General features: G+C 34.3%; 1 protein-coding gene across 5 annotated transcripts in view; it reads right to left on the reverse strand.

The window, feature by feature from the left end:
- The window catches only part of LOC18440121 (uncharacterized), a 29,400-nt gene extending 20,462 nt beyond the window's left edge, over positions 1-8,938 (reverse strand). For 2 of the 5 annotated variants that reach the window (XM_011627254.3, XM_011627253.3), the window contains exons 1-3: positions 8,601-8,938; positions 3,906-4,003; positions 2,116-2,215 (exon numbers count right to left, since the gene is read on the reverse strand). In XM_011627254.3, coding sequence (XP_011625556.1) covers positions 2,116-2,215; positions 3,906-4,003; positions 8,601-8,603 — 201 coding nt within the window. In that variant the 5' untranslated portion in view covers positions 8,604-8,938. Of the gene's footprint in view, positions 1-2,115; positions 2,216-3,905; positions 4,004-4,181; positions 4,359-5,091; positions 5,197-8,600 lie in introns of those variants that run through there. The other 3 variants (XM_088869930.1, XM_088869931.1, XM_020670883.2) reach the window with 3 other exon arrangements.
- Positions 8,939-13,007: the final 4,069 nt, after the last annotated feature.

The raw sequence follows: 13,007 nt of genomic DNA on the forward strand, positions 1-13,007 counted from the left end.
AAAAAGTCCTCTTACAAATGATCATGAAATGCTTATCTAGCACTCCCTTGGAACAAGGGTGGATGCTCAAAACTGACCCTAATTGCTAAAAAATACACTTTTTATGATTTCAATTTAAATCCCCTTTTTGGGAAAAAATGACCATTTTTCCCTATACCCACAATTTGGGAAATGACAAGAAGGACCCCAAAAGGGGCCATGAGCTATGGTGATCATTCGGGGCTCATTTCGGGCTCTTCCGGTGACCTTCCGATGAAAAGAATATTGAAAAAGTGATGGTCTCAACGAGGTGATCGTTTTTTATATATTATTTGATCCGTGAATCAAAACGTAGAGCTCTTGACAAAAATCGACAAAAGATGAGAAATTTGCGATCTTAGATCTTGTCCATTCCATGATGTTTTGGTTTGATCTTTCTATCGTATAAAGACGGTGAAGCCGTCATGATCGTTTTGTGACAAAAATGACTCGATTTGGTGACCGAACCACCACTTTCCAAATTGGGGAAGTTGTCGAAATATGGATCCTGGTCGCCGAAAAATATCCCTTTTTGCAACCTCAAAATACAGCTTATGGTCGTTTATCACATATGATGTTCACTTTGGATCGAAGCCCTCGACGTCACGGTCGCAACATAATTGTTTTCAAGTCGATCAGAGGTCAGGGTTTCGTGATATGACCGCTTGATTGAAGGGATCTCCTTGCAAAAATCTGCAATACAAGAGTTTTCTTGAACAACTTCTCTCTAGGATTGCTTCCGTCTCGAACCGTGTAATGGGTCGTACCATATATCAAAATGTGCGGGTCGATGAGACGAAGAACCTCCTGAAATTTGAGCTCGATCCGACTTAAGATGGAAAAGTTATGGCCTTTTGAAGGTGATCCCGAAATCATAAGACAGTTTTTGTAAATGGAAACTGGTTCACCGAGGGTGCGCTAGAATAGTGTGTAACCTACCTTTTTTGGGTAAGTTGGTCGCAGAATGGTCCAGAAGCGCCTGAATGAGCTGAAATTTGATATCTGACGGTTTTCGGACCTTCTGAATCCAATTAAAGTGGTTTGGTGCTCATCTAAAGCCCTGGTGATAGGGTTGCAGGTATAAGTTGTTTTTTCAGCATGTTAAGAGCTGAATTTGAAAACTGGTTTTGCGTCTAATCCACCTTAACGTCGTCGGATCGCGACGAAATTTGGAATGAATGCATTTGAGGGATCTTAAGCATAGCTCCAATAGGCAATAAATGAAGGAAAGTAGATTTCGATGGTTTGGTTATGTGCAAAGTCGACCTAGAAAACACCAGTTATGAGGGGTGATTTGATTTTAGTGGAAAGCTCTAAAAGGGCAAAGAGAATGCCCCAAAAGACATGGATGGAAGTAGTGAGAAATGACTTACGGTCTAATTGGGCATATGGCCCTTGAGAGAGTAAAATGGCATAACAAAATTCATGTAGCCAGCCCCTAATAGTTAGGATAAGGCTCTAATGATGATGACGATTTTTTTAATGGATGCATTGAAGTTTCGATCAAGCACCCTACATATAACTACAAAAATATAAAAGTAAAGTGCAGGTTCATTAAAAGTCCAAGACACCAGATATATATATCATTTCTACAAGATTTAATCAATCCACTACAAATCTTCACATACAGGTTTAAAGACTCATGTTGTTGATATTTCTGTAGAATTGTTGCAACAAGATTTAAAGAAGTAAGAAATTGATATGCTACACAAATAAAACACCATGACAAACTTCATTTTTCATAGAGAAAGAATTTGACCATATATTGGACTAGTCTCTCATACTTGTTTGTAATGACAATGATCGTGCCAATGCATGTCCCCAGCTGTATACCCACATTAAGACACATACATGGCATATGCCATATATAGAGAAATAAGGCTAGGTGAGGCAACCATGCACGGAAATTCAATACAAAATTGCTTGCATAGAGAACAATTAAAGATTGTTCAAATAGTTAAAGAATATTCAAATAGTATCAAAGAAGAGCAACACCTTTTGATATCTACTTATTCCAAAATTTTGTGCTCATATTAAAAAATGAGCCTTTAGACAATCTATATATAGCTGTACGGAAGGAAATCAACTCAAAGGTACCTTTGCAATCACTTCTGTCGTCTCCTTGAAGTCAACACATCTAGAAACATTTGACTTGGCCAGAAATTCATCAATCAGTCGTATTCCAATGTTATAGCCCCTGAAAAAGAATCAATGGATCGTAACACAAAATAAAAACATAGAAAACGGTGTGACAAGACCAGTTACAGGAAACACTAATTGACACATACCTAGCTCCATTTTCTGATATTGCCACAAATAGAAGCAATAACACAGGTTACAAGGTCAAAAAACATACAACACTGCAACTAGAACTCTGAAGAAGATCTAATTGGACATCATGTAAATAATTCTGAAAGTGATGGTGGATCACCTATGGCCATCCACAAAAAGTGGCATGCTAAAGGTCAGCCCTAGGTGGGCCCATGATCATGAAACCTAAGATTGGACTCTAGGGCGACTCTACCTTAAACCCTAGACCATCCATTCCAAAAGGGTTTGGCTAAAATAAATTAGTAAATTATAGTTTCTTTTTAGCATTCCAGCTTATTACAAGTTTCCTACTCTTTTTAGCACTTTCTAATATCATAAAAGGGGCTAGCTTCCTAAAAAACTATAAAAGAATCTTAATCTATAATTTGGGAAGAAGGAAGATTCAGGAAATATTTAAATTACTTGTTAGGTATAACCTCTATAGATAATACCATGAGGCCTAATGACAAGTTAATGAAATTTGAATAAAGAGCAATTATTGGTCATATACCAATTTTTCGAGGACAAATCACTCTCAAATGGGGAGGAGATTTCCACTAGAATGGGAAGTGAAAGCAAATTCACATTTAGGTTTGTGCAATTTTTGTGTAATTGTAGTATGATAAAATGCACAAAACGAGCATTAGGAGCAAGAAGCAAGCAGGAAGCTATCAACAAAGACCTAGTGAAGCAATGAATGCCAAGCTACATTTCTATTGAATAAAGAGCAAGTTTGCTAGCTTGAACAACATGATTCTAGGAGGAGGAAAGATTAGTTATTACCAACATCTACAACTCAAGGAGCTTTAATTGGAGCATGGGAGGGAGTGGATGAGACATTTTTCCTTTATGGAACCTTATGAATCACCTAGGAACAAAGGTCATAACTAAGGGAAACAGGAAGCACGGTTTAGAATATATTTTGCAATAATGATCCAAAAAATGAAAAAATGATCCATCTCTTACAAATGCAGCACTTGAATCTCCACAACTCCATCTATTAACTTAGATTTTTTATTTTTTTGATCTTGTTAAGCGTTGTATTACTAAAGTAGGTAAGTACCCCACAGACCAGGCCTCTTGCCAAAAGAATAGGCTTCCCAAGGTAGCAGTATACAAAAAATGGTTAGCAGCAAATAAAAAAACCCGTTAAGAGAGTACGAAAGCAGAAGAAACCCATCTATTAACTTAGAATGAGTTTCTAGAGCCATCACATAATGAGATTCACGAAAATTTATTGCAAATTTCGTCTTGAGAAGCAGAAATTCCACTGTGAACTAAATTTCACAGTACTAAACCATTGCAAATAAAATGATAAAAAAAAATTACAAGTAAAGAAAAAGTCTAAGCTATTTATCAGAGCAGACCTCCATATCCTACAATATGGAAAGTTTTCTAAAAACAGAAAGTAGGTAACAAATGATCAAACAGCAATTGCTGCTCATAACATAAAATACTTTAGACGGAATCCAATTTCAAGATTTAAAAGGACAATGGCTTTATCATCTTTTCTATCTTCACAAAAATATCCAAAATGGTAAGCCAAAGAAAAAAGGAACAATAAAGAAAAAACATACATTTGATCAAGCTGCTTATTGACTTCTTCGACCTCTTCCAGATCGGTGAGCAGCTGGCGCACGATCGCTCCATATGTAAGAGTGAAAAGCTCTGCATTCTGTTTCAATCAACATACATATATAGAAAAACAACACTTTAAAGGAAAACATGAAATGAGAATACGTCGAAATTTAAACCGTAATTGCTGATAAATTTAAAAAATGTGTGCATGAGAAGCATCAAGATCAGATAAAGAACAGCAAGAAATTTGTATATGCTAAAGATAAGTGAATAACCACTCTCTCAACATTGGCGAAAACTGCATCTCCAGATCTCGGGACCAGAGGAGCCATGGAAATTAAGATTTAAAATTTACAAAAAAAAAGGAGGAGAAGAAGAAAACAAAATTCCTGAACATGTGGGATACATTCCTAATTTTATCAAAACATCAGTTTTCACTTTTCGAAGAGAAATAGAGAGGAGGAAAAATTTCAGCAAATCCCTCTAAGTTGAGAGTTGTTTGAAGGCACAATAAAATGGATCGCACTTTGCAGTGTTCTATCCATTTTCGTAAATGAAATGCTCTCCATAAATTTTGTATTGACAAATATGTCTTTTCCAATGACTAGGGGCATTTATGCCTCGAGAGAATATTTTCTAACCTTTTCTAGAAAATGGTCATTTTCCACATTTTAGTTTAGCCAACTCGAAACATGCAGCTGAGAGTAGGTTGCCCGAGTCAACCTTTTAAACATGGCTACAATAATGTCTTTTTCATAAGGGCCCTGTTTGGGTACCCAGAGAACAGGTCCTCCTAGAATTGGCCTGTACTTGGGATAGGGATGTAAGCTATTTGGATAACACCTGGTAAGAAACACGCAATATGCCTGGATGATATGAATCCATGGAATTCCAGTGGCAGTTTTTGTATTTTTATCCCACATTTAATTTTGAGATATACTAATTAACTTCATATTTTCATTCCATACTTCAATATTGTTTCTTAACTATGATGAAATCCTTATTATTTTCTTTTTTCTTTCCAATATATCCTTTATATAGGATTTTTACATTTCAAAGTCTATGTTAACGTCAATCTTTTGGAAATGTATCACATTATTGGAAAAGAGTTTGTTTTTCCTCAATTCTTAGGGATATACATTGAATCTTATCACAAATTCCATGTGGAACTGAAGGTGTGCATACCTTTAGAGGAGAAGCTTGCCGATGCCTTTTGGCTGAATCTGGAAAGGTGTCCCAATACCACTATCTTTTTAAGTCCAAAAATACGTTAAAATTGTGTATTAAATATATTGAACTTCTGAAAAGCGTTTGGCCATTTATTAAATCATTATAACGTTGAATTTTGATTCTCTCTCTCTCTCTCTCTCTCTCTCTCTCTCTCTCTCTCTCTCTATATATATATATATATATATATATATATATATATATACATATATATATATATATATATATATATATATATAAAGCAACAAATCATACAATGACACCCATGATTTAGAGAGGATGAAAGACTTTAGCCTGTCTCCCTCTCTCTTAATCTCTTTGCTTTTGCCGATTATTAAAAAAACATATCATAGATCAACATTCACAAATTACAGAGCATAAAACAACTAATATCGCTTTCGATAAAAGATTGATATCTTTGTCCTTTGATAAAAGATCACTTTCGAGTTCATAAATCTTTCTCCTCAGATATTCGATTTCAGCTTCTAATAACCTCTGCATTTTTCTGCCTCTGTACCGTAATCATGATGAGCAACTTCTATCTGTTTCAATGCATTTTCATTCACTTGTGCCATGTGCTTAAACTGCAACATGTGATCCTTGTACGATCTTGCTTCATCTTTCAAGCTTTCAACTTCTTCTTTTGCTTTCTGCAGATCTGTGGATGCCTCATTGGAGAGACAGCTGAGGCTGTACAGGGTCCTTTCCAGCAAATTTCTCTTCAGAATGTTTGAGTTTCACCTGCAGATCAATTTTCACAAATCCTGGTCCCCCCCATTGATGACATTGATTTGTTGGCTTGTAGAAGGTAATGCACAGTCCAGTTGTAATACATATTGTAACCTATGGGAAAGGATAGTGCACGGTTCTTTGCAAAATGCTATCTATTGGGCTATCATGTTAAAGACGTTTCAATATCAGAGAAACAGACTTTGACCTTGGACTGGATATTGGCCATCTCCTTAGAGGAGAGACATTCATGGCTATAGCAATTCATCAAAAGCTCCCTCGAATTTGGGCCCTTAAGCTTTATTTTGACGGCAGATCTTTGGCACCTTCATCACTGTTGGAGATATCTTCAAAGATTTTAAGGGTAATATTTGTAAAGGATTACTCAGCCAACTCCTTATCAAGGGACATTATCTCAATGTAATTGTTGATAGGGATTCTCTCAATGTTACTGTTAAGGGTGGATTCCTCGATGTCATTGTTCAAAAGGATTCCCTGAATTCATTGTCAATGGGCTCAGAGAGACAATTTTTGGTGGAAGACAAAGAGATATGATAGAAAGAGTATTCTCATTGGAAAATCAGTCACCTTGCCCCCATCCCGCAAATTGAGTGCTTTGCTTTGCCACCTAGACCTCTATCTTTTCTTTTTCATTCCAGTATTAGTGAATGTCTCTGAAGAGACTATCTTTTTATTTCATCAAAATTCACACTTGTTCTCTTCTCATTCAGAACAATATACGAGCCTCCATACGTCTTTATCTCTCGATTCTGCAACTTAACACATCTTTCATGAATAACATGTTATCTATCATATATATGGTTCCCATCTGTAGGCCTAAGATCCTTGTTCAAACTAAAAACCTAAAGTCTAGTTGATGATTCTGCTAAAGGTTTCCACTAATTATTTTTTATGATATGAAGTTTACATAAGATGTCAGCTGTACAGTGTAAAAAGTAAGATGCACCTCAAAATCCACCTGAAATGGTTATTCCGACTTGGAGAAACCCTATATTTGATCATTTTAACCTCAAGACATATGGATACAAAATAAAAGGATTTCAAGTCCTAAAAATAGTGTATCTGTAACACATGATCTAGTTGGTCCATTTTCAAAAGTCCTAAGTGTTTATAGCTTTAAATTTCATAGTTAGGGTTCAAATAGGTTTTTAGACCATCATGAGGATTTACAGTATGGGAACTGCATCTTTAAGCGAGATTTAGACGTGCACATTACTTTAATTGCTTAAGGTTGGCACCTTACGCAAACTGCACTTTTTTTTTTTTTAATTTTCTTTGGGACAGTTGCTAAAAGCCTCCAGTGTTGAGACGAAAAAAATAAAGACAAGGGCTCTCATTGCCTAATACCCTTAAGTTTTATAAAGAATCCTACAGAAAAAGCCATTGATAAAATGCAAAATAATATATGCGATATGCACACCATAATCGAAAATGTCAATTTCAGCCCCCAAAAACCATGAGCCTCATTAGATAATGATGAAATCCCCAAGCCATATGATCATTTGTCCATCTAAGGTTATTTCCACAATCAATCCATGCCTACCTTCCAACTGGAATCAATACATTCACAGCAACCAAAACACTGCACAAAATACACATCCCTCGTAGCGTTTGTGGGGATATTACGAGCTCCACAACTCAACTCAATCTATTTTCTTCAACCTTTTCAAGGATTTTGTACACACCTACTATTAGTCTAACAAAACTACAATGTTTAACGATCTCCACCTCGTCAAACTTCAGGATGAAGGTGAGAAGAATGGAACTTAAGCCTGTGTGTTTAGTTTGCCACGAACAATAAAAAATCATGAAACTTCATTCAATCAAGTCAAGAAAATCCTAATAGGATTCCATAGGATAACCCTCCAAGTCAAGAGTCCTATCCCTACTACGAGAGAACATTGACTTTCATGTAGTACTCATCATAAATCCAATGATATTTTCTTACCAACACCACTTCATCATGGGAAATGAACAGAAAGCATAGGTTACAAACTGCGAATGAAACAAACGAAAAAATTGGAAGGTGATAAGAAAGAAATCCTCAAATACAAATGTAGAGCAAATACTTCACGATATTGATTCTTGGAGGTGCTATAACCTTAAATTCTATATAAGTTTATAAATGCTAGAAAACATGTTTAACGATTAAATTATCCTCCTGAAATTTTTCTAACCACTAATACATTTAGTTTTTCACTGAGCTCAAGCACTTAGAGGACGCCCTATTGAATCAAAAGATGTTTATCCTTGTTTTTCAAATGTTAAAGTTTGTGCCATTAAGTAGTACAAATTACGAGAGTACAACAATTGTGAATTACCTTGCCATTTTAGTTAATGATATCAAAATAAATACCTGTCTTGAATAAAAAACAATTGAAGTTTTGTGTGCTCTCAACCAAGAAATAATTATAAGTTCGATTAACACATTTTCGATTTCCATATAGCCGAAAAATCTCAAAGAAATAAGAAGTACACAGATATAAACTAGACAATTTAATGCCAACTCAAAACCCTGCTCAATAAGAGAGACATTATCCCCAAACGCCAGCTAAAAGGAAAACAAATGAAGGATATAAAGGAGACAGAGATTATAGTTCCATTTTGAGTTCAAACAATACAACGGACAGAAAAAACACCAGATTGAGCATGCAAAATATCAAACAAATAGTGATATTCGATCAAAAATGTAATAAAAAAAGGGTTTTGAAGCATACCATTTTTGCAGAGAAGCAGCAACACAATAAAATTACGGCACAAAAACAACGGGAATTCGCCGAAAATTCACCAAATAAAAAGAAATCAGGGTTTATTTATTGATATAAAATGAACGAGTATTAATCTTTTAGAAGGGATCAATGCCTCAAGATCAACGTTCAGGTTCTCCTTGTACGTGAGAAAACGCGCATCGTACAGAGAGAGAGAGAGAAAGAGAGAGAGAGGTGAAGTGATAGAAATGCACAGAGAGGAGAGAGAGAGAGATGTGAAGAGAGAGAAATGTACAGAGAATTTGAGGTACAAGCGGCTACTTCTCAGCAGCAGGGCTTCAATATTTAACGAGTTCTGCGCCGTCCGATGAATAATCGTCAACCTGGACCGTCCGTTCGGGAGATACCCCTTTCCGTCTAAGAATTACAAATATAAGACGTAATCAAGTTGATCATCCATAATTTTGAATCTTAAAAAATAGCACATGAGGTTAATATATTTTGTAATGGACTTGATTTTTATAACTCCTATGACTCATATGTAGAAACGAGTCCCTCTTGAAATTCTGTTTATGAGATGGATTTTAAACCTAATGTTTAGAAGGACGCGGTTAGCATGTGGCCAACCCGCATATTGTAGAAATGCGGGCTTGGCAATAAATGGATTTCAATATGAGCGTGGTTTCTATATGGTTGCGACATTAAACAATCCAAATAAGTTGCACTTCCAAATTTTATCAAAAGATGTAAATTTAGCAGAAAAATTTATTAAGCTGACCTTAAAATCTATTTTCATCTTTAATTATGAATTTTTAAATTCTAAAAAATGATTCAAATCAAGTAAATCAATAAACACATGAAAATCTTAAAAATGGACGGTCTAGATAATGTGTTGCAAGATGCACTATTTTTCTGAAGCAAAATCTTTATTTTTTTTATATACTCGTACATCTCTATATTAAGATGATCAATTAGAGGATTTCCCAACATCAAAATAATCTTTTTCCTATAGATTTTTGCCTCCTTGTTGAAGCTTGCATAATGGTTCATATGGAATTCTAAACTACTTTGTTCCAATTTTTAATTGGACTCTCTCTCTGAAATTCGCTTGAACTATGAATGTGATGTAAATTTATTTTGTTGGGTAAATGGTATGATGTAAATTTGGATATGGATAGTAACCATTGTGATCTTTTTGTGTAAAGTGTTTTATGTCATGTAATATGTGTGTAATCCAATGATTTGATTTTCAATAACTGACAAAATCATATTTATATAGAGTATCAATATTGGACCTTAAAATAATCTAAAAACGAATGTGAACCATGTAATTAATATATCACATCAGGGTTTGTCTTTGTTTTCCATTGTTTTCCACGAAATCATTTTTATTGGATATATATTGACATATGAAATCAGGAAAAAGTTCATGTACTGTCATGTGTTTACTGCTACAGCAAACGTCTAACAGCCCAAATCGAATCTGGACCGATCTGATAGTCACAGTTGTTTGAAAGTATTTTAATTTTAATTATTTTCTTACAAATCGGAATGATCTAAATTTGAGATGTGTATATATCTTAGTAAGGCACACCTAATAAAAATATAAAATAATAATAATTCATAAAAACAATTGACCAAAATACCCTTGAAACATTTTGGGGGTATTTTGGTCAATTTATTTCATGTAAAATATTTTTTTGATATTTTTTCGTTGATTCGCCTATTGTTTATGAATACACACTCCACATTTCAGATCATTTTGATTTGTAAAAAAAAAATGAAAAATAAAATACTACCAGACATCCGTGATCGTCAGATCGGCCCAGATTCGATCTGGGCCGTTCGACGTTTACTATAGCGGTACACAAATCGACGTATCATAGCATCTTCCATGCAATCAACTTATGAAATGATACACAAATTGGTTTGATAGAAAACGCTTACTCGTTTCTACGTTTTGGTTTGTGTGTATGGGGTGCGAACAAAGGCATTCGAATATGCCCATCATTTTCTCTCTTCTATTTTCTTTTCCTAGTCAATTGTTGGCTATGCTTTTGCCAACAACCTACATGACTCGGTGGGTTGTGGCTAGCACAATGTTCGTAAAATTGAACTAGAATGATTAATCGGACATGGGCCTAAAAGCGGTTTAACCGGCTGGTAATTGGCCAATTCAACCACTCTAACTGGACAGTCCCGAGCGGTCAAAAAAGTGTTGAAAAAAATAAAAAAAATATATAAAAAATATACTAAAATATGAAAAAGATATAAAGAATGATTAAAACAAAACACATTCAAATGAAGTTGAAAATTAATGAAAAAATGGATTTTAACCCATTTTATATATTTCAAGGGCTATTTTTTAAATTTTCCAAAAAAGATGAGAAAATATAAAAGTGAGTATTAATGACCAAAACAATTTTTAATCTTTACCATAAAAATCTGACGGCTGAGATTCCACCTATAATACTATTCATTGTAGCTGTCAAGTTTTTGGTAGCTTTACGATATATATATATATATATATTTGGTGCACCTTGATGAGAAGAACATACACCTAAAATTTCAAGTGATTTGGATTTGTATAAAAATAAATAAAATTCAAGTACTATCGGACATCCGTGATTGTCAAATCGGCCCAGATTCAATCTCGGATGTTTGGCTCATATGTTCATATGAGCTAGTGGGCTAACCCCAGCTTTTTCCACACACACACACACACACACACACATATATATATATATATATATATATATATATATATATATATATATATATATATATATATATATATATATATATATATATATATATATGCCATTTTGTTTGCAGAAGCAAACATTATCATGTGTCTCATGACATCTAATATTTTTAATTCAGATAAACCATCTATTGTCCAATTAACTATTGATCTTCCTAAATAGGAAACTACTTGTTGTATGGCATCTTCTTCAAGCTGGACATCAACAGGTGTAGGTCTTTTATAATATGGTAAAGCGGTAATTGGTTTCCAAGTTTTACCATAGGTTATTCTATTTATATCAATAGGTGTAGTATCCATAAAAGCATTTTCTTGGTTTTGTATGGTGTCTTCGATAATTGGTTCTTCTTCTTGGAGCATCATTGTTTCATGCTCTGGTATTTTTGATTTTCCTTTATCTGAAGATTCTGGTAATGGAGCAGGTATATTTGGCATAGGAATACTGAGTTTGGGAGAAGGAATTCCTTTAATGTCCAATTGCGATAGTTTGGCTATTAACTAATCCATTAAGGTTTTATTATTTTCACCAATATGAATTTATTTTTATTAAGTTCTGGAGGTGGTTTGAACAAGACTGCTTTAGGAATGGAAGGAGTTACCTCCTTTGAAACTAGTCTTTCTATATGTTCTGCTTGTTTTCCTAAAGACTGCATATATAGATTAGTATAATTGTTTTGCTCCACAATATGGGGAATAAGTTCCTGTTTTTTACCTATTTCTTTGGGTAATACTTTATATGGTGTGGCACTTATATTATATAAAGATTGTGGTGGTTCTCTTTTGCTTGATGGGGTTACTCCTTTGAGTATTATACTTTTTTCAGGAGGGTGTGTACTAGCAGTAGTAGTACCATCCGTACTGATGTATGTTTTTTCTTCTAAGGTTTGAAGATTAATAGACGCAAAATCTTTTGCTACAATTATCTTGACTTGAACAAACCATTTTTGAATCATAATTTTATCTATCAAATTAACAGAGGGTATTGTTACCATATGAGGTTTGGCTTCTGAGGTTTCTGGTATATCTTCTGGTGGATCAGGATCATAAGTCATAAGCTGATCGAATTCTATTTCATCTGTATCTGATTCTGGTTGAGTGAGCTTTTGTAATTCTAAAGTCTTAATTCTATTTTTTAATTGATATCCTTCTTTTTTGACTTCTTTGATTTCTTGCTTTAAGTCTGAAATATATATGATATAATTGCCAAACCATATAAAGTATTACCCAAAGAAATAGGTAAAAAACAGGAACTTATTCCCCATATTGTGGAACAAAACAATTATACTAATCTATATATGCAGTCTTTAGGAAAACAAGCAGAACGTATAGAAAGACTAGTTTCAAAGGAGGTAACTCCTTCCATTCCTAAAGCAGTCCTGTTCAAACCACCTCCAGAACTTAATAAAAATAAATTTCATATTGGTGAAAATAATAAAACCTTAATGGATCAGTTAATAGCCAAACTATCGCAATTGAACATTAAAGGAATTCCTTCTCCCAAACTCAGTATTCTTATGCCAAATATACCTGCTCCATTACCAAAATCTTCAGATAAAGGAAAATAAAAAATACCAGAGCATGAAACAATGATGCTTCAGGAAGAAGAACCAATTATCGAAGACACCATACAAAACCAAGAAAATGATTTTATG

Source organism: Amborella trichopoda, chromosome 6 (genome assembly GCF_054954075.1).
Source record: "Amborella trichopoda isolate Santa Cruz 75 chromosome 6, AtrichopodaSantaCruz75HAP2 v2.0, whole genome shotgun sequence".
Lineage (NCBI taxonomy): Eukaryota > Viridiplantae > Streptophyta > Magnoliopsida > Amborellales > Amborellaceae > Amborella > Amborella trichopoda.